The 23,336-nt window shown below is 35.9% G+C and overlaps 1 protein-coding gene across 3 annotated transcripts in view; it reads left to right on the top strand.

Annotated features, from left to right (window-relative positions):
- The window catches only part of ST18 (ST18 C2H2C-type zinc finger transcription factor), a 101,318-nt gene that overhangs the window by 15,118 nt on the left and 62,864 nt on the right, over positions 1–23,336 (top strand). For all 3 annotated transcript variants that reach the window (XR_005827121.1, XM_040588425.1, XM_040588426.1), the window contains exons 2-4: positions 10,422–10,528; positions 17,113–17,167; positions 19,052–19,082. Coding sequence is in view for 2 of the 3 variants with exons in the window: in XM_040588425.1 (XP_040444359.1) it covers positions 17,113–17,167; positions 19,052–19,082 (86 nt within the window). In the remaining variant the exon portion in view is untranslated. The remainder of the gene's footprint in view (positions 1–10,421; positions 10,529–17,112; positions 17,168–19,051; positions 19,083–23,336) is intronic.

Here is a 23,336-nt window from a genome sequence, read left to right as displayed (position 1 = left end):
AATCCCTTGGAATCCCATGGTACTTCTGCCTTGGCATTTCAAAAGCAAATTTATCATAATTTGAGCTGCCAGTCCTACAAGATTAACCTGGACCTGGAAAGCTTAAGTTTCTTCTTCCGTCATTATATTCAGATGACTATATTCCTGCTTTAGATTTGTCAATTAACCATTATCTCATGTAACACCCAGCAAGACATTCAGCCTCAAATAGTATCTTCATGAATGGGCCAGTTGCAGACACATTGAGTGCAGAATTATGTAAGGAGTTGAGCTCAATCTCACATAGCGTGTACTGTGTGGTGTCCCTTTGGTGTATGGTGAAAATTTACTTTCCCTGCTAACACTTGTGGATCTTATCCCAAGGAAATCTGCTAAAATCAGGGCAACCTCCATATCGTCAGTTTTAGCATAGAATCGTGTTTTGAAGAGAGTGCCAGCTTAGAGTTCTGCCTTGGTTATATGAAAAACAAACATTTCCTGATTGCTGACCCAAACAGGACTTGACCTTTGGAAGCTCTGTCACAATGCCCATCTTTAGCCAGAGTCTTTGTAGCCTCCCATGAGAAAGCTGGAGTAACCACTAGTGACTAATTGTAGGTGCCCACTGCTGCCATAGCAGAACCCATGCCCTAATTTTCTTCCCAATAAAAGGAAGCTAGGTATGATTCCCCTCCCTGTTATTAAAGTTAGCCTTTCTAAATATCCCCCAAGTTTTATACATTCCTTAAGGAGGACACATTAAAGTGATGCATGAGGATCACTAGATCTTATATGGCTATAAAGAATACATCCTGTTCACCTCAGCTAGAAAATGATGTGTTCTATTTGCTTGCTGTTGAATCACCTTCTAGAATTATGTAAAAACATTAGCAGGTTACTGAAAGCCTTATATCATTGTCTCATTAGATTTTGCCATAAAAATAATAAAAACTCTTTCCTTAAGTGCATTATTTTTTGCACTATTATCTATCCTGTTGCTTAAAACAGTATTTTATAGTTTTCTAGTTCACAGACCAGCAAGACATAAACATCCTCACCCAACAATCGTGTAAGACAAGCTAGATAGCTACACAGATCTAATCTTCCTTATATAAACTATTATGCAATATTACAAAAAAAAAAAGAATTTTTATTACTTTTCATGTCCTTAGTTTTCTAGTCTTGTCCATTAATTTATTAACCTTGAGAACATGGTGTTTACCTGAAAAATACAATTGTTTCCATGAAAAGAGGCATGGAAATGGAAGAGTTTTATGTATTCTTTTTTTAAACTGCTTTGCAAATTCTTTGCACAACAAACCTCGCCAATCTGTAAACAGGGCTCTAGCTACTGTGTTTGTCCACAGCAAGAGCTACAGATGAACACAGTGTAGTTGTGTGATGACAGGAACAGCTGACTCATTAGTAGAGAGCAGTGAAAGGTAATTAACCCTGGGAAAAGTACAGCTGCCATGCGAGCTGTTCCTTTCTGTAGGATCTGATTAGAAATTAGTGTTAAACCACTGATTCTTTAAAAAAATGTCATTGATAATTCACTTTCTCTCTCAGGTGTGGCCCCTAAAAGGGGCCTAGGATAGAACTAGTGTACAAAAGGTCTTCTATTTAAAAAGATCTTTTCTGAGAGAAGTACACACCTGTTTGGCTGCTTCTGGACTTTTGTTAATCATGAATATTGTCCCAGCTTTGAATGTTTTGAGGACACCCTCCAAGTCCATGGGCAGTGCAGAGAATGCATTGTCAAAATGATTTAAGGTAGAATTTTGTTGGTTGCCATAATGGCACCTTTAGTGAGGCTGATTATTTAAAAGTCACAGCTACTACTTTTTGTACCAGGACATAGTTCTGATGCAACACGACATAGACCTCTTCAAAAGAAAATAAAAATCTGTCTCCTGGGGTAGGTTGACACAGCATATGAAAGAAAGGATTACACCCTGAGCATGAAAGCTGCCCCCTAGCCCACCCCTTTCCCTGCACGCATCTTGGTATTTGAGGTGCCAACAGAAGAGGCAGAACCCATGATTTAATCTGACATCCAAACAACAAGCCAGCCTATTACATATATAACCAGACACCTGATACAGGCCTACTTATCAAGAGTGACATAATGATCAACTAAAATAGTATAATTTCATTACTATGCTACTTTAATTTCTAAACTGTTGTTTATTATTTACAACTGTCATATCCAAAATAGTTAGTCATCTTACTTTGTAAGATCTTCTGGCCAGGACTGTATCTTTATATACCTGTGTGCTTAATATAAAGTGCATGTGAGTGCTTTCACATGCAAATAACATGCATTATTAAAGTCCATGACAGCGTTCTGGTTGTTTTCAAAGGATCCAGGCTTACACTAGGGACTCTGAAGGGTAACTGTGTTTAAAGTGATAAAGTTTGTAAGCCATCTCTCCATAGGATCACATTTTTCATCTTGCTCAAGTCAAATTTGCTGCAATAGGATGAATAATGTATTAGTATTATTTTACCAATATAAAGTAATATTACAAAGATATGTTTCTGTAGTGTTATTTTTAACTCAGTAACATTGAGAACAAAAACATTCAAAGCAAAATGGTTAAAGATATTTCCTAGGAGAATGATTCTCTTTATAGGAAAACAAGTGAAACAGATTTTTAAATAAAGACTTGACATTGCAAGAGGACAGATATCTCTGGATTGCCTAATGTTAGGAGAGATGAGAAATGTATTTAAAATTATTTTGCCATTCACCATGCATTAGTTAGTCCCCATTTTTCTCAGAATTGTCCTTTTTTACTTGTTCTTTTGTTTGTTTTGTTTTTGTTGGGTTTTTTTAAGTAAAAAAGCTTGAAAAGAAAGAGAAAACTTTTTCTTGGAAATCCCAAGTAACAGCATATGCTTGAGGTATCAGGTTGAGTTTCAGAGGAAGTGAAAGCATGAGCAGGCTATTAAATAGAACACATGAGGGTGAAAATAATATTCATTACCTTAAAGCATGGTTAGAAATGCACAAAAGCACTTCACAGCACTCTACATCGTTGTCTGCATTTAGCTGAAAGGTGAAGAGACTTGCTGAAGGTCACAGAATAGATCAGTGGCAGAGGCAGGAAGAGAGTTCCAGAATCCCTTTTTTCCGAATTATTAGCTCAATCACAGTGCCTTCTGTTTGTGTCTATCACAGAAGACAGGTGTCATTTTAGGAAATAACCTTTGCCCCACTCTGGAATCATAAAAAGCTCTGAAAAGAGAATTTAAACCACCATCCCTGGTGCCACTGGCCTCTTAATGTACTTTGAACAGACTGAAGAATCTTTCCCTTGCTCCTCATACCTGACAAACATTTGCTGAGAGAAATGAGAAATGTTTTCAGATAAGAAGTCTGTCCCAGTGAATATTTAACATGCACATTTTGGTATCTGACAATCATTAGCCTTTTTTTTTTTTTTTTTTTTTTTTGGCATATTCTTTACTACTTTGATTTGCAGGTGGTATTTTTGTTCTTGGTTTGGTTTTCCTGTGCTCTTCAGCATCTTCAGGATCTTCAGGGCAGTGTAGTGCAAGCAAGCCCTATTATCTTTAGCAGTTAGGGTCATTACAAGTCTTTTAGATGGTGGCAGACTGTACTTCACATGGCACTCTTGAAGTTAATGAACATATGTGATTTGCATGTTGAGGGAAGGCACACTTCTTCCCTTTGTGTGACTTTCCCTTTCTTGGGACATGTCTGTCATGCTTAATGAAGACAGCTTGCTGTTCAGAAAGGGGAGGGTGAATGCACAGGATAGCAGAATAGTAGTTGTATTTCTTTTTATAAAAATAGTTTATATTTTTAGGTTCATTGTTCCTTTTGACTCCATGTCTGAGAATGTTCAATGACCTAATTAGCCATGGGTTTGGTCCAGCATAAGAATTGTGATGTCCTAATCTGGGCTATTAAATCAGTCCCAAAAAATTTGGCTGGAACAGTCAAAAATCACAGGGAAGGAATTTAGTAAAGCCTGTAAGTATTGGAGAAGTGACCACTTTTACTGAACCTAATCAGCTCCAGCACTTCTGTAGGCATCCCATGCAACCACAATAGCACCCCCATAAAACTGCCCTTCAAACCCCTTGGCTCCTGACTAGCTTGCTGGAAACCATGTATGGTACAAGGACTGTAACACTGGTGGATAAACAGCAGGTGTGTAGCAATAACAGAGCCAGACCAGAACCTTCCTGATGCTGAAAAAAGTTGTAACGGAGTACTTAAAATGACACGGTTTTGCTGCTCTTATACTGTGCTCAGACGTCTCCCACCGGCCTCAGTCCTGCAACTACTAAGCACCTCTCCGATGAGCGTAACATGGTCATCTTTTGCTGAAGCCAGTAGCAATCCCTTCGCCACCCCCCAGTACCTGACAACAGAGATGGCTCCATGCAGGAAAAGTCATCCAGGCTGAAAAAAAGAGTAAACATGTTTTAAAAGAAAACAAACCCTGTGTTCCAGAGTCAATGATGCATGCTCTTTGAACTTTTCTTTTAAAATTGCTCTGAAATCATAAGGTTGTTATGGTGTGGTTTTACTCAAAATAATGCATATCATTGTAACACAAGCCTTGAAGTTAAGTGGCTACTTTAATGAAACATAGTTACCATAGTTACAGCAGAAGAACAGAGAATAACTTTTAGGCCTTTTGAAGCTATGAATTAGTTTAAAAAAGGAAAAGGAATAAACAAGCATGCAGAAGTTTATTATTCAGTGTTTCATGCCTGACCAACTCTAAAAAAGAAAAACTCTCCCTAGACTAAGGCATTAACATTTTCCAGCTGAAATCTGTAATTGCCTATCAACAAACAAAATTACATTTCAACTCCTCAGTATGTTTGTTTCCATGTTTTTTCCTGTCTTTTTTCTTTCCTGAAGAAACAGATTTTTCCAAAGTTCTGCTTTCAGCATTTTGTTAATAACTGACATTTTACAGCACCTTGGTTGCCAAAAAAATAATGCCCTAAAGGCAATAATACATTGCTAAACACAACTCATGAAATCTACGGTCTAGCTCTATTACTCATTATAAACACTATCTTAAGGCTGATGAGAGGGAAATGAGAATTTGTCATAGTGAAGATGTCTTCTAAGACCAGCTTTGTTGTTTTTCAGTTTAGCATTGAGATGTGCTCTATTCCTGCAGTGCTAATGGAGGTCACTGCTGTTGCTCTCCTTTACTGTGTCAAAGCAAAGGAGTTCCTACATAGTTGACTATTGAGAAACAAAATGATGTTCTTTCCAGTGTATCACCTTCAGCTTATGAGCCTCTAGAGCAGCAGTGATTAACAGGACTTTTACAAAGTTTCTGTGTAGTTACAAGGACAGCTTCAATCTTCTGTCATTTTTTTGCATTAGCTATGATTATGCTTTTACCACCAAAATGCATTTATTTTAAAGGTAACAATACAGACTCAGAGAATAGCTTATGTTTCATCTATATTTATCAGCACTCACTGTACATTTGTGTCTTCATTACCAGGAAATATTAAGGGACATTGTGCCATCTATTCCTGTTTACAGTTTATTATGCAGAGATAGGAAACACTTAGCATGTAAAATGAATGTAGAAATTATTCCTGGATAGAAACACGGACATTTCCCACTCGTTGGCTCTTTCTCCTCCATCACCGGATCAGAGTGTAATTGTCAGTAATCAGGCCTGCTTGCTGCTGATAAAACCACTCTGAATGCTAGCAGCCTTCTTTGTGTGATGACTCAATTATTCCAGAAGTGCCTCATCAAATCTGCCCCATCAGCTGGGCTAATAAATAAGGAGAAGAAACTAGCCCCCCAAAGCAAATTATAAATCCATTTGCATTAACCATTTCGCTGGTCCATGATCTAGGCAGAAATAAGCATGGCAGATTGTGTTAAGCTTATTTGAATATGTTTATAATGTTTACAGCATGCAACCTTTTTTTTTTTTTTTTTTTTTTTTTTTTTTTCCACAAGGTGTTGGAATTATTGGTCATGAATAGCATCTAAATGCAGTTATGTTAATTACAGCAAAGCCTCAGGCATCTTTGAGGGATAGTTTGTTGCTTAAATCAGGTGAAAGTTAAACCCTTCTGCTGGGCGAAATATGATCTTGCACATGGCATTGGTATTACTGCCCTGTTTAAAACAGAGGGCGAGTGCAAGGGATGTGTTTTTACAGGTACTGGAAGGACTACTACCTGTGCTACCAGACTGTCTTGCACTAGTAACGTGACCTCCTGTTCATTTCAGGGTAGAACTAGGTGAGGTAAAATTTAGTTTAATAGCTGGGAAACAAAATACAGTAGTTGGAGCAGCAATAATTCTGTTTCGTGTGTACGAATACTGCACTTAATAGTAATAAGTGTGAAGAGGAGTACTCTGCCCAAGGGAAATTCCTTTCTGAAGCTCGAATTATATAAAAATGGTGTTTCCAAGTAGACTCCTTCAGATTTCCAAGACTACCCATGTGTACTGCACTGAGGGTGTTAAAGTGAAGCATAAGGACAAATGAAATTAATTTGTTCAGTCATGTACTGAAATTACACATGTGGTTAAGGATCTCACTGAGGTGACACCTAAGTTTGTGCAGAACAGTGTGTAAAGTTACATACTTCAGCCTGTGCAGGTTAAAGATCTGACTGCAGTCAAGAGCTCAATATATCTTCATTTGTTTATAATGGCATCTTTTGCTTTCACATATTATTTTTTCCTCAAATACAAAATATGTTGCATTATTTTATCTTGAAAAAGAGAAATCACTTTCACTGTAGAAACATGAAAAGTATTCAGGGATCATAATGGTGACCACATTGGATTTTGTTTCCTTAGCTATTACTTCCATTTTGAGTTAACAAATCACAAACTGCTGTGATTTTTCATTTTCATATTTGCAGTATATCAACTAGTGATGTGCTAAATGAGAGAAAATAGAATTCATCTGTTGGAAATTATATCCATTATGCTCAAAAAAGGTGTTAGAATCTTTTACAGATGTAGTACAGCTTTGTGTACTGCAATTCTGAGAAAACAGCCTCAGATGTCTGGTGAGATAATTCCTGACTGTACAATGTGTCTTTTCTGCTTATTAAGTCCTCAGGAACTCTCTAGTAATTTGACCTGAATGAGTGGACTTCTACCCATAGACAATGGGTCAACAAGAACAGTTGCTTGAAGGGGATTGTCACACACATCTGATGTTGAGGATCAGGGCCCAAATAGTGATTCACATCAGGATCCTGGTATGACTCATGGATCTCAGTAGGATGGCACTTCAGAGTCAGTAGAAAATCATGTTGCACTGGAAATGGCAATAAACCAAAGGATGGATTGCAAAGGTTCCAGGTGACTTCACTGAACCATTACACTGACAAATCAGGCAACTCATTTATTCCATCTTTGTGGGTTTGTAAAGTTTATTATTCTGGTTGAATTAAGGTGCTGGGGAAGTTTTTCTTTGCAGGCAGGCAAATTTCACCTTCAGGATTAAAAAAAAATCTGTTCAGACATGTAGGGAGTTGAAGTGCATGCATATTTTGCTGTCTGTAAATCCTTTTGAACTCTTCACTAAAACAGACAAATAAGTTAATGCAAGTTTTGAATACATGGGGCCAAATGAAGACAGATGTGGACTTAACAAGAGTGATACCATCAAAGAACCTTTGTTGACAAATAAGTAAATTAGTTCTACCTGATTACAATCAACAAAAACCTTATCATCAAAGCCATCAATAACATAGATGTTCTTATGGGCTCTTGAGGCTGAGATTTTAATTTTTGCAGTTGGCACTGCAGACTTCTATCTGCACCTCTAACAATGCCTCAAAATCTGGCATTGAATTTATAATTCATAAAATTATATGAATTTATAATTCATAAAATATACTAAAATAAAGTGTTTCTCAGTAACTTATTCTGTAAGATCTTGATGTTACTGTGAAATCAGCACTAACTCTTGTTTGCTTCTTGAAGTATCAGATCCCAGCACTTATATTTGAAATGTATGTTGTTGCTTGGAGTGTGGACAGGGGGTGACACATAATTTATGTTCCATTAGGGGTATGCCACATCCCATGACACAGCATAATCCTACACACACTACACACCCTGTTTATAGCATGACAGATGCATGACATTGTATTAGACTTTTTATGAAACACGTATCTTCAAATGTGGGTACTCACCCACGAATCAGTTGTACGGCAGCCAGCAACCTGTTAAGTGAAAAAATAGAAAACAGCACATTTAAACTTACTAACTAGTAACTTCTGTTGCCGTTACTCACAGAAGAGGGGTTCATATTTTGTGCTTTATATGAAGTCTTGCTTTTGTCCTGCTATAGCACTGTCTGCTTTACAAAGCTATCTGATGATGTCACGTGCAAGGCAGATGGGAGTAAAATAGCAAATACACTGTTGCATGTAGTTTTCCAGCACAATTTTAAAACCTGCCCCTCAGCCCCTACCCAGCCCAGACTCCTTCTCTTAAAAGAAGGATTTTCAGTGTATTAGCTTATTATGTAAAGTTAAATGTGAAAAGTTTTGTATATTTTCCTGTCCTTTGTGCACTTTTCCAAGTGGATCTCAGCTGTGCTGTCTTAACTCTCGGTCCCTTAGGATGAGAGAGACAGCAGATGGGGTTAGGGCAGAGGGCTGATGCTTCTGACAGCAAACGGCCTGGTTGTTGAGTGGAAGCTGTGAGCGTCAGGAAGCTCCTTTTCCCCAGAGAACCAACTAACCACTGAAGAAAGTTGAAAATGAGCCCTTTGAGAAACGCTATTAAAAGTAGTAAAAAATTGCAATTGTGCAGATGATGTGCTGCTGTGTGGTTATTCGGATGCTAATGAGTTTGACATTAGGGAACTCAAAGGGTTTACAGCTACTCCCTTATGTGATTCAGTTCTTTATTGGCAAGCTTTGAGAAAATAAATGAAAAATATATTGCTAATAAATACATAACATGATAGGATTTTAGACAAAAAGCTGCTAAGTTTTAGGCTTTAAAAAGAGCTTTGTTCACTATTGTAGCTATTCTTAGAGATCTTTTGTTTTAGGCTAGTATTTTTGAACAAAGAGGAAGAGACAGGTAGAAAGCTTTAAGACTCCTTTTGGGTTTTTTTTCATGGATATTGAAATAGAATAATGGGGAAAGAGGCCTTTGAGGATAAACAAAATCTTTTTCCAGCAACATATTGGCTAGAAAACAACTTTAAAAATCTTTTCAATATCGGACTGTTTTATTCTGGGTTTTCTCCCTTCTTTATCATCTTGCGTCTGTTGTCTGTTTTGCTGTTTGATAAAAGTGTATTTATTTTAATTAAAAGTTATTGATGGGATGCAACTAATATTCTCTCTATTGGGACGGAAGCAGAAATTAGTCACTCAATAAACTCAAGCTTTCCGGAGAATCTGTTTAGAATGAGCCTTTCCAGTTGCTGAAATGTAACATTACACATTTTCCTGACAAAACTTGATCAGATATCATTAAATGAACACTTAAAGCTTCACCTTCAAGTTCCAAAAGTTTGTCTGAAAACTTTTTTATAATCAGAATATATGGAATGAATTGATCTATTTTACTAAATACACTGGATACTATTTGAAAAGGACCTCTGAAATTGCAAGTGATTGTAAAACTTTTATATTTAGGTCACTAGTGGCAGGAGTGATGCTGAAATAAAGCCTGCCCATAATAACTGCTTATGGCCAGATTTCCCCAGTTGCAAGTGCCTACAGCTTTAAATGTCCGAAGGGTTTGGGTATTCATTATTTCTGAATACATGTCCCTTAGTATTGTACACTCAGATCTAAACTTCTGCAGCTCTTCCATTGCTGTTACTATTGATTCAGCAGGAGTTTCCTCACAGAAAGGAAGAAAAATTGAGCATGGAGAAATGTCAAGGATGTCCTTCAGTTTGCTTATGGTGAGAACATTATCAGTTTGCCAAACTTTAAACTTTGATATTCAAAATCAGAAAAAAATAAAACGATGCGATTTTCTGCTATTATTAAAATATTTTAGAATGCTTCTCATTTATTTCATATCTTGTACTGAACCATCCTATTCAGTCAAAGGGGTTCTGATGCACTAAAAAACATTTGGCTAAGGATTTCTACATAGAGAAACTATGGAATTTTGTCTGTGCAAGAAGAAAAACTTTTCTTAGAGTAGGTCTATTTTATAAGTCATCAGAAAGGGCGTTAACAATATAAAGGAAGTACAACAAAAGAAAAACTGCTATTCTTTCTGCCTTTAAGAAGCATCATTGATACCTTTATACCACATCTTTGAAAAACCGCACAAGAAAACAACACACCTGGATTATTTGCCCATTTGATTTAAAGAATGTCCTGTTTCATCTATGCTTTATTTAGTATAGCTGTTGCTTTTTTTTTTTTTGTTGTTTTGTTTTTTGTTTTTGTTTATTTTTTTCCAGAGAATGAATTTCAGGATTATCTGTTAAATCAGGCAAGGCATCCTGGGCTGAGTGACGAATTTGGTCCTTTGGAATCTGCACATATTTTCACCTGGAAACACACAAAGGTGGGATAATTTCTTTACAAAAATGAATTTGAGTCAAAATATATCTATCTATTAGTACTAGAATACTATGTGGTTACATGTGTAGTGTCTCGTGCGCAAAGACTTTTTCTCTCATAGCACCATCTGTTTTAAGAACAGCAGTCTTCAACAGTCAGGTATAACAATACTGAACAATTGAAAAATATATAAATCTTTGTAAATACCTAGAAATTTTAGTTTTTAAATTTTAGAGCTCCACTCTGTTAGCATTACATACAGACAGGAACACAATTATTTTTAAATCTATATGACTCCAGGAGTGAGAATGTATTTCATAATGAGCTGCTTAAATTTAACCTGTGAAGGATATCTTACTTGTGATTTTTTTTTAATGCCTATTGAGATTTTTTAAACTATGTATCAGGTGGGATTAAAATTTTTGTGTATTTGTAAAAGATATCAAGGTGTCAAATAATTTTTTTCTTTTTGAATATTGACACTTTCTTTTTTCTAAAAATTTTATTTAGTACATCATAGCCCAGAAAATAGTGATAAGACACTGAACATCAAAAATAGAAATCCAGGAAAAAAAGCCTCAAGAAAGTAGAATTACACATCAGCTTGTGTTGAGCTGCATTTCAGTGTGGTAGACTATATAATTTTTCTCTAAATTTAAAAAGCTAGCAGTTGCCCCTTAATTTCATAAAGCTGTGACTCTGCCCTCTAAAGCCTTGGTAAAGAAGACTAATAGAAATACTTGGCACATGTTGGTTACCTAAGGGAATAATAGAACTATTTGCTGTAGTCGTTTGGCAAAAGGACATAAACATATGGCTTTGGTTTATATTCAGCACTGCCAGTTGTGCAAAGTTGCATGGATGAAGTATACAACAGCAGTGACAACTCAGAAATCAGAAGTGAGAATCAAAATAAATCATCCTCATTACAAAGCTATTCAAGCCTGCCTCTGATTTAAGGTTTATTTTGTCGCTGCATATTTTCAAGTAGTGACCTCAATGTAAAAAAAATACATTTCTCAAAAATATGTATGCCATTTGACCACACTATAAAATGCAAAATTGTTGATGATGTATACGTGTTATAAACATGCTTTAAAGTTTATATTCAATAAATGTACTTACTTATTTTAGTTCATGAGATATTAATACATCTGAACCAATGATCTCCATGTTATTCAAGTTTCTCCTAGAGAAATCAGGAATAACATTGTGTAAACTAAAGCAAAAGTTTCAAAAATAAAGATGACTCCTTGGTTAACAATAATAAAAATCACAAAAGAACGCATATTTTTATTAAAAATCTTTAAAAACATCTATTTTGTAAATATTTATTCTCCTTTCTGAAAATTAACATGTTATTAAAAAAAAAAAAGAGCAAGAAACTTTAACCACAGTACAAGCAATGTTCCTAAAAATTTTGACTTTAGAGTTTGAACTTTTTTACTGCCAGTAATCAGAATATATAAGCTTTATCTAGAAGTTGCTGTATGTGTACTTTGGATTTCCTTCTTGCACCATACTTCTCACTGTCAGTCTGCCATTAATGCTTCGTATTAAAAAAAGCTGTCGTGGATTGACAGAAAGATGCAGTCAGCACACATATACACAGAGCGAGCCAAACAGTGCTCCATGCTTCTGGCCAGGCTACAGGAAATCTTGCTTTAAAGTATCTTTTTCTTCATGATTATTCTCTTCTTATTTGTTAGATTCTTATACAAGTTATTGAAAAACATTAAAATATGAGTACCAAAGCACTGAAAACCTTGCTCTGAGGGTATTTTTTGTTGTAGGGAGAGGCACACGTAGTGTCGTATCACCTTGGGGCACAGCACAGCACAGACAGGTTTGCAGTGCTTAGCGGTTTCTGACTTCAACTTTCAAGTTTGTGACTTGTGTTTAAGACTTGAGGGTGGATTTGTGTTGTTGTAGTTTTTTTTCTGGCTAAGTTCATTAGGCTAGTGACAGATGTGGCTATTGCCTCTATACAAATCTAAGTAGTTTTCAAATTAAAAATAGTAGAAAAAAGTGATTCTTTTTTTCAGAACTCTCAAGATCACTTAAGGTTTGTCCTGAAGAAATTGTTTGCCAAATTTTATTTTGAAAATCAGGTGTAACTTTTAGTTGGAAAATCACAAATATCAACTTTTATAGTCCTTACCTCTGGATAAACCAATGATTTCTTTTCCTCTAACTAGTTACACAAAAGGAAACCGAGTGCTGCTCCAGCAGTGTGAAACCCACTCAAGGAAAGTCTTGCTTGTGCAAAGATTACAATAGAAATTAGAAAGTGCATAGCTCTTACAATAGCTCTTTTTAGGAGGTGTATTTCACTTCTACCTATGTCAGCAGCACTAGCTTCCCCAAGTCATAGTTTATTTGACAGTAATATGCTGTAAAACTATCTTACCAAGATAGCAGTATCAATTTTGTTTCTGAAATCCAGAATTTAAAATGTGCAAGTAAACTGAAATGGTTGCTATTATTATTATTGTTATTATTATCACTTAGTGCACATGCCCTATTTTCAGCTGTTCGTCATATTCTTGGATCCCATTATAATATCAGTACATGCACATGTGCACAGATAGACTCCAGGCACACAAAAACCCAAACTCAGAGCCAAATCCTGATTCTCTCACTCAGGGAAGTATTTCCAGGTGCTGCTCTTGAGTCTGCTGACTGCAGTGGGATGGTACAAACAGAAGAAATAACATTTGATTTCTGCAGCTAGGAACTATGAAATACTTTGCTCAGAAAGTATGATTGCTGCTATTCCACCAATAAATTCATCTGGAGCTACATGAATACTCTGAAGCAGTCACAGAGAAAGTTACTCCTGTTTTGTGGTAGAGTTGGTGACTCCAGTCAGTTTTGTGGGATCTAGTTATTGACTTGCCCTTAAGTCTCAACCAAGACTGAAGGAAAGGTGGAGGGAAGATCAAACTGAAATTCACAAAGTCAGAGAGAAAGTATTCATAAACTTAGGGAGATTTGTTGGAACATGCTTTCAAAAAATTATTCAACATTGACATTCTCAGATTTCCAAATCACAGAAACAGGGCATATCTGAAGCAATTCTGAAGCAAACTTTTATTTCTTAGCCTGCTTGCCTAACGATTTGGGATTGCATAGATGCTACCTCTCTGTCACTGTGTTTCCGACTGTCTATCTTCCATTAATTCCTTTTGAGTTCATTAGCTATTTTCAACTAATTTAGAAAGGGAAATGTTTAGATGGGTTCTAAACCCATCAAATCACATAATCTAGGTATAAGACACAATAATAAAGCGGAATTAATTGCACTATTTACTTGGGGTTTTTTGTGAAGCTTGCCCTTAAAAAATATGGGACTATAACTCCCAGTAATATTTTCCTGGCAAGCATTTAGATATTATCCTAATGGTCCTGATGACTAAAAACATCAGTAGTGTGAGGATTTTGTGCAGATATAACCATTCTCTTTATCCCTTGTGGCTTCTTGTCTCAAGATGACGTATGTACTGGGAGAGAGGGCTGACCATCCCCAGCTTTGAGATCATGAAGCACCTTCCAGAATCCATCCAGTCTTTACAGTATACAGCAGTAAAAAGATATGTCTCTCAAATTGAAACCCTGAAAACAATTCTCTCTAAAAACTTTGGATGGAATTTCTCACTTACAGTTTAATGTTTTTGTTGTTCCACTGGTGATTTAAAAGTTTGAATACTCCTTGTTGATCATCTGTGACTGTAATTTCATGTAAAACAATCACTAGATTAAAATCAGAAGGCAGAAACTTTGTTCACTTTTTTTTCAGTATCAGTCTGCCTGTGAAAGGACTATCAAACCCTGAAGATATTACATTTAAATTTTGAGCAAAACATGTCTTTTTGCTGACACACTTAAAAGATTTCACAGTTTTTTTCAGTTACTTTTGTATAATCTTCAAGTTACTGCATGGGACATTTTGTAAGTTAAGGTGTTTTCTATGCAACACAGACTTGATCAGTACTTTAATATGTTGTAAGCACCAGGCTAAATAGTCCTATAAATTTTAGGGTTTAGTTGATTAAACATCTCTCATAGTTTCAAATTATTACAAGGAAAGAAAATCAATAGAAAAATCACCTGAATTGATTTTATTGTTGGTTTTCACTCATTGTGCAGTTTTGAAATACTCATCACAATGCAATGTGCTATTTACACCAAAGTAACTGCTGTTCAGTAGAAGCAGTGGACACTTTTTGTTTCATAATTAAAAGAGCAGCACTGTGATTGGTGTGGTATTTATTATGAAATGATGACAAAGGAGTACCAGTGGTTTTAATAGTTTTAGCTTACAGGAGATGTTGTTAATTTTGTCTGTGGAGTTGCAGGTGAAATAATGCACAGTGGATAAATAGTCTATATTGGTTTAACTGAACATAATATATAGTGTGTTCTGGAGTTGTTTGTCTCAATAGACTATAGTAATCAAAAGTAATGAACCTATTATGTGCAGGACCTTGGAGAGCATAGAATGGCAGTAAAAGTGTGGCACATAAAAGGTTTATTAAAGGAAATTAAAGTCCATCATTGCCACACCTGCTCCCCTATTATAAGTCTATGGCAGGTCAGCGCCTTCAATCACAACTCAGCATCAGAGAACAGAGCCATGTTTCCCATTACCATTGCAGTCACATTGCAAAAGCTCATTCTCCAGGTTTTAAGGATAGTAACAAGTAAAGGCCGCCATCAGCCCCACTACGTAAACACAAGCCACTTATGTTCCTTCCCTGTTAATAATCAACATCAGATGTAAATTTAAACAGAGAAAAGATATACTGTCTGGCTTTGAGGTGCATTTCGATCAATTTATATTTTCATTTCAGATATCACTAACCTGGGTTCTAGAATTAGACTTCTTCAAGTACACAAATACCCTTTTCAAATGCTTGAGTTCTTTCCTGCAAATAGGTATTTTGATTCCAGTAGTTGTATACAAAGTGTAACCATATATAATAACAAACAGAAAAAAAAAACCACAACCCCAACCCACAGGAAATTAGAAAAATGTTTTTTCTGCCCTAGAAAGGCTGACTTTACTCTTTTTGTTTCTCAGGTCAATTTTGTCATATTCTGCAATGTTCTTTCAGATAAGACCTTCAAAACATCTGAGTTATCTGAGTCATGTACAGCTAAAAATAAAGCATCCTCAGATCTTCAAACTCTATAAATGGAAAAAGGCACAAACAGAGCTTCTTGCATCTTCACTCGGTAGGGCAAATCAGTTCTGCTGATGCTCAGAAAGGAAGAGTGAAATAATAGACAGGATCTTTGGTTGACATTGTTTTCTATCTTGCGACCTTTTGCAGGGAAAGATGCCAGGCATAGGCAACTTCTGGTATCCACAGAATGCATCTACCTATTGCCCAACACAGTTATATAAATCAGGTGCTGGTGTCTGCATTTGTTCCTGCATATTGATCTGCAGAAGCACATCAGAGTTGCTTCATCTACAGTATGTTTGACCATCACCATTTTACAAACAGGGAAATGGAGATTCAAAGCAAAGATAGATAGTAAGATACTACTAAAGACTGAAGAAGAATTCCAGAGTTCCTGATATTTTGCCTAGACAAAAATTCCCCATACAGAAATCTTCCTTATGTAAAAATTGAGTTACTTTTAGAAAGAAAAGGAGTTTGCCTTCCTGGACACGGTCAAAATTAAGCTGTTGCACAATCTGCTGTGTGTCACTGCAGCTCTCCACACCAGAACATGAAATCTTAATTCCTTTGAATTTCAGGGGTTTGTAATAAAATCCATGGATTGAAAACCTGCCCCTACAATTATGGGTCTGGGCCAGATCCAAGACCAGAAGGTGCATATTTCCAGTGCTGGTTTAGATGTAGCCAAAAGTGTCATGAAAACAGCTGATCTTGAAAGGTTTCTCATATTTCAGTTAGAAATCTTATTGCAACAGCTGAGTTTTTTGGGGCTCGGATTTTTTGGCTATTTGGTTGGGGTTTTTTTAATGTGAAATGCAATCCTGGACACTACATTCTCCCAAACATTCATACAAATCTGTCTCTTTGGCCAAAACTTCTGCAAGAAGTAATTAAGTGGTGAAATGTTTCAAAGCTATACATCTATTCAAGCAAGAGGGTTTCAGGTTTTAAGGATGAAGTCTTCAGAAATGCAGGTTCCAATGCAGCTATTAAGATATGCTTCACTTACAACAATAATGCAGGTTGCCTGTAGGCACCGTAGCTTTCTGGGACTTTTTTCTTCCAGGAGGTGGATGCTGAAAGCAACACTCATACAGCATTGCTGGTTCTAACCTTATGCTTTCAGCTAACACCTGTAGACCTTGTCATTAAACCTTACAGAGTCAGTCATAACCATCACTTTATTAAACAAATCTGTATCATTAAAGGTATCTCCTAGGTATTTACTAGATATTCACAGATGGCTTTTTATCTCTTTGACAAGATTAATAAGGCATGATTATTCTTCTTTCTATTACTGTCTAGGCTTTGGAAATGTGAAAAAAAAAGCATTGGAGACTTTTTTTTTCCTCAATGGCAAAAGGAATGAATTAAAGACTTTGTGTTAATATTACAGATGGACGCAGATGGGGAAAATAAAAAGCTGCGCACACGCTCAAAAGGAACCAAGGGTGAGTTAGCAAGCACGTTCCACGACCCTGTGCCTAGCACACCATGAAATATGATAGTTCCTGTGCACAGTCCTTTAATGTGCAGTAAGAGAGTGTGCAGCTTCCTTAGGGCTGCTTTTTTAATCAAGGCAGGACACAGACTGTTGGCATTAAAAGGCAAGATATTATTAGCTATGGTTTAAAGAAAACCAGAAAAAAATCTACTGTATGCTATTTTCTTTGAGCTATTTCTCAAAGAAAATCAAGGTTATGCTTTTTATTATGCAAACAAAGATTTTCCATAGAGAGTATAGATAGATAATAATGAATGGATGCTTTCAAAATAATGCACAAAACTTTGTCTCAGCCAACTGAATGTTTTTGTCTATTGCCATTAATTATCTGTAAATCAGTTGTGTAAATGGTCCAGAAGTAAATTTGATCAAAAGCTGCAGGTGTATGTGGCAGAGGAGAATCCTGTGCTAAGTACTGGTGCTTGTGTTTCATTTTGCAAAGTTATGATATAGTTGTATTTACCAGCTATTCCTCTCTTTTTGTAAGGAACAGATGGAAATGCAGTACTGAGAGATAAACAGGCCCTTAATGATCTCAACATCTGGAAACATGATTGACTAGCAATACAGCCCTTCCAGGAAAATAACTTTTTATTTTAATTCATAACACTTTTTGTGACTTTTGATAATGAGTGAAAGATGAAGATACTTAGAAATAAATGTCAAAGTTTTGCCTGCCTTGGTGAACAATTTTGCTTGACTATTTTCAGAGGTGAAAGCACCCTTCTCTTGCTCTGATTTTAATGTGAATCATGCACTCTCAGGATTGTGTAAAAAAGACTAATCTGATTCACTGTCACAACTCAGTAGTTTTGGATTGTTAATATCATGCCTTCAGCTTCAAGCTGTGGTCAGAATTAAAGTGTAGTTTGGATTAGTTATCTAGTTTAAAATTATTAAAGTGGTGAAAAGTACTAGACTTCAGTTAGGAAAAGACAGAGGAAGGGGGTGGAAGTACCACAAACTACCTGCAGACAAGGGGATAAATACAGACAAGCTGTTCTAAAAAATGTAAGAATTTTCATATCGAAATTTTGATGCATCCTTCAGTAATGTTCTCTGAAATTAATGTAAAATTCATATATATTTCAAAAGTACAAAGTTATTGAATAGGGAAGTTACTCTCATCATTAAATTCATTTAGATTTTAAAATGTTTAATTAAATAACAAATTATTAAAGTCATTCTCAGCATTAAAGCATGTCTTCTCTGTTGGTCAGGACTGTGAATTAAAGCAGTCTGGCTGGCTTTGCAGACTTTAATTGTATTTAATGAGGGATTCATACCCTTTTCACTCAAAAAACTAGTAACATACTTGTAAAACTAATGGATGTACTTCATATTTTTTTATACACATGCACACACATCTACAGGAATAAATCTATCAGGAACTTTTTCGTAGAAGTGGAAACAAAAAAAGTTGCCAGTGCAATATGAGCAATCCTTATAACCACCTGTTGGATTTGTCAGTATGCTGTATACCCTTGTGTGAGTAGGTATTTGTAAACACCAGCCTTCAGCGTTCCCAAACTGAGTTAAAATTCAGAAAAAGCAGAGACTTGTCATTCTACTTTCAATAAAAACAAATGCCTTCTCTTTTAGTCTTGTTTTTACTTATTATTTTTCCTTATGAAACCATACTTCAGGCTTTATGCATAATAACTGTGGGAATTGTATGTTCAGTTAACATTTGCCACTAGTTTAGCATGAAAATAATTGCCTGTGTTTTGATAGCCACTCCTCTGTCATCACAGATAGGCAGGTGCAAGATTGCCGAAAGAACAAGTCTGGAAGTGTAAATTAATCAAATCTTTCCTGCTTTTGTTAACAGTTCAAGTGGACTCTATAGCTCAAGAGCTCAGGTAAGAACTCATGTTGTTTATTTTTCCAGTTTTATATTCTCATTATATTGATAAATTCATACCAATGGTACTGCTACAAAATAGAGAATCCAGCAAATGATGCATTATGTAGACATTTAGCATAGATCTGACAAAGGGTACTTGATGCAGATTCACTTTTTAAATATACCAAAAATAAAAGCAAAATGTTAGCAATAATTATGCAAGCATAATCAAAAGTAATGCAAAGTAGGCAGGATTCTGGTACACTGTCTTTATCTTCAGCCTGTGTCAGGGCACACAACAAAAGAGTATAGTTTCTGATCAGCCTTCAGTCTTCTTTTTTCTGTAGTAAGTATAGTATTTCAGCATCTGAACATTCTAAGAGTTATTAACATTTGTAAGTTTTTGTTAGATGGCTTTTATGAAACTGATAGTCTCTGTAAACTACTGTAAATTCTAAATGCACTAATGGCTCATTCTACCTCAAGTACTTGCTAAAAATTTCATATTTTATTGAAGAAGCAGAGAGTACTTTTCAAATTTGCATTAAGCATGGCAGTCCATTCAAAACCATAGACTGTACAAGAACATTTCAGATCACTAATAATCTAACAAAATGTTAACATTACTACTTTAATCTTACTAATTTGTGTACCAGCTTCTAATAACTAGTCCAAGAGCTTAGAACAAACTCTGGGAAGACCAGAATATTATTCAGTACCAAATGTTCAAAAAAGGACATGTACCATAGATTCAAGTTTTCTCTGGGACAAGTTCACTCCTCATGTCCCCCAAAAGAAATATTTACAGGTAGCTGCAGATTCCCAGAGTTCTTAATCAAAATTACAATGGGTTACAGCTGCAATATAAATACTGAAAACACGTTTGCAAAAGCTCTTCAGAGTTTTTCTTACATTAACTTATTTTTTCTGTGCTCTTCATCACATGCTACTTGAGCTGCTTTCTTAACCACAGCAGGCATCTTAAGTATGTGCTTGTGTGTTCATCCATCTAGGGAACAGAAACATCATGTGATTTATTTTATCAATCAAAATGCCACTCTCTTTTAAGATAGGACATGAAATATTTACAGGAAGTTATTTTCAGCGAAGACATACAATATTTTAAGGTTTTGCTTTATAATAAAACTGAGGAAATTACAAGCTTCTTATAGATATTCCATGAACAGAAGTGGAGGCTAACTTTTCAGATAAATTATTCATGATGATTCACTCATTCAGCTCTACTGTGAATCTCACTTTTCTGTATGGCTTCAGATTCCTGAGATTTGGTGCTTCTCCTTTTTCCTCTGTGCATCCCTAATTTATGCACCAGAAGGATGCATTAATCTGAAGAGGCAGTCATCCAAAAATGAGGATGGTCCATGTGTTCCTAAGAGAAAATGTTTGAAAAATAGAGGATATGTAAGTTTCTGTAACATCAGGGAAGCTGTAATTTATGCATTATCAAGTACTATAGCTTTTCCCAAGGAATTTTGCTTTTCTATGTGAAATACACACTATCTGAGGAACTGTTGTGTAACGGATTACTGTCTCTGTCAGAGGTGTGGACTACCTCCATAAGGAAATATACATTGGTTGAAAACAGTGAGCTAAACAGCCAATAAAGCCTTTGCCCAGTCCTTAACTTGATATTTGTAATGTCTACCGTACCAATTTCCATATTGGGTATCTTTGCAGTAAAGTGGCTTTACTGACATGCAAGTCAGGTGATGGACTTTTATGAATCCATTTGTTTATAAAAAAATAGAGGAAGAGAGGCAGGGGCTGCCTTTTGGAAATGTAGCCTGTGAACTGCGTTCTTATTACTCATACCCATATAATTGTGGAAAAACTATTGAACATTCCTCAAGAATTAAAGACTGAAACAGTCTGTTGTGTTCCCTGGATACAGATATTGGAACCACTGTCTTTTCTGACCAAGGTTCTAAATGCTGTGTTGGCTGAGAAATTTAAATCCATGCTTAATTAATTTCCCCTTTTCCCCTGGCTTATCCTATCTGACAAAGCACTTTTGCACTCCTTATTGAGTTTCTGTTACAAAGTGCCTTGGGATACTCCTACATGAAAGGCACTACATAAGCTTACATGCTTATATTGTATTATTATTAGTTTCATAACATTGATTGGTTCTAGAGCATTTGTTAGCCTTTTCGTATTCTGCAAGTTGTGTTTCACAAAAGTAGAGAATGAAATAGATGAAAAGAAAAACAAAGAGTTGCAATCACCAATTAGATTCTATAATGCATGAAAATTTCACTCTTCTAAATTTCAGGGGTTGCATTATTGCTTAATGGAATTCAATGCCAAAAATCTATTGATTTCAGGAAAGCAAAGATTTCACCCAGAAATTTGGCTAATGGTTTTGTTATCATCCATTTTTTCCTAAGAAATAGGACCACCTTTTTGCATAAAAAAAAATTCAGAAAAGCATTACTTTAAGGGCCAAGCTGGGTTTTAATTTTTTTCTGGTTAGTAAGATAACTAAAACTTCCCTGAGTTTTCAGAGGGCAGTACTTTTCCCACTACTGACCACCTATACACAACTCCTATTTAAATGTCAAACTGTCACTGTTTTTATGTATTTATGTGCCTTAAGGCACCCCAGATTTCAATATTATGTCAATAGTTTTCTCTATACATGAATATTATTAATACTTCTCTGTTATTCAGATCAATAAGACTTTTTTTTTCTGTATCTATGGTATATGCTGTAATATTGAAGGATAATATATTAAACTTAGTAAGCCCTTCAGAACAGAACTGTTTCTCCTTCCAGTCTTAATCATTTACTTCTGAACAACATGGTTTAATTTTACATTTAAGAATGTAATGCTGTGGTAATTTCATTCGTAGCTAAACTATCCACAGGAAGAGATGAATAGTTTATCAAAACCTAAACATAGCAAAACAGAATATGTGGTAGAACCGAGTGCTGAAGCCAGGAGATCTCTGTCCCATACATTCAAGTTTGAATCTGACACCTTTTGGGCATAACAACTCCATTGTATCCATCTTCTGCAAGAAGCAGAAAGAAGAGGTCTTCTCTTGGATGATTTAGTCATGGCCCACTGAAAGGACCAGGACCTTCAGCTGTGTTCAGGATTAGAATGAAAACCAAAGGGAAGTGAGGAATATTGGTGTGATGTATTCTCATTACTGTGTTCTATTTAACAGATGGGATACAGTACGGTAAACCATCTGTAGGTTATAGAGTGGCAGCTGGGTCAGACCAAGGAAGAGCAAATTGGATCGATCCAAGCATGGGATTACAAAAGCATAGATCAGTTTGGCTAAGCACATATCTGAATAGAAAGAGTACCTTTTCTGGGTTAGATACAGGTGAAACCAAGTCTTTTCGGCTCTGTCACTAATGATTAATGAAGATTCCACAAGGAACTGGTCTTTCAAGTCATGGAGAACAGTCCTGTTCTTTGGTGGGAACAGTTACACTTCCCCTTACTCTCTGTAGCATTGGATGACTTCCTCAAAAGGAAATTTCTCCAAAAGTAAAGAGAGTTACTTTTTTATCTGAAACTCATTCCGGATGTTGTGACATTTTAGATATGCCGATCAGTTTGAATTATTGAGTTGAAATATTGAATTAATGAAATCTTGAATATTTTAGCAGAGCGAGAGAAAAGTAATAAAACATAGCTGTCTGGATGTCTTTCTGACAGAAGCAGCAACGGGACACTTCACCCTGCTGCTTTCTCTTGATTAGGAGGGTGAGAAACCAGCAAAGCAACCCTACAATCAATGGTATCAAAGTATTTCAGAAGGTTTATGTTACTGGAATATATCTCTTGTCTTTAACCAAAATGTTTAAGAGGTATGTCAATATAAGTAACAGTATTGACAGCATACTAAAAGGCATTTTGCTAATTGAAGTAGTAAATACTTATTCTACAGGGCTGAATGTTTTGCTCATTTCTTCTAAGTTCTAGTATATGGTATGTATCCAATTATATCTGAATACTAGTTTCAGACAGTAATGGAATGAAGGTAGAGAGTTTGGTAGATAGAAGATGATATGGACACTCAGAAAAAGTTCATGGAATTTAAGAAGAGGGCTGTGCATGCCTAGCTGCATTTAGAAAGGAATAGTTCATTGGTAACTTTCTTTCTGAGCTTCATAAAACCACCAGGCTTTTAAAGAAATATTTGTATGAAAAGAAAGCAGTAGCCTGGCAGATGACCAAGGGAAGAGGTAAAAGCAGTACTTAGATGATGGAAAAAGTGGACATATGAA

This window comes from Falco naumanni, chromosome 3, assembly GCF_017639655.2.
Source record: "Falco naumanni isolate bFalNau1 chromosome 3, bFalNau1.pat, whole genome shotgun sequence".
Taxonomy (NCBI): domain Eukaryota; kingdom Metazoa; phylum Chordata; class Aves; order Falconiformes; family Falconidae; genus Falco; species Falco naumanni.
The sequence above is the reverse complement of the archived record's forward strand: the minus strand, read 5'-3'. Positions and strand labels throughout refer to the sequence as shown.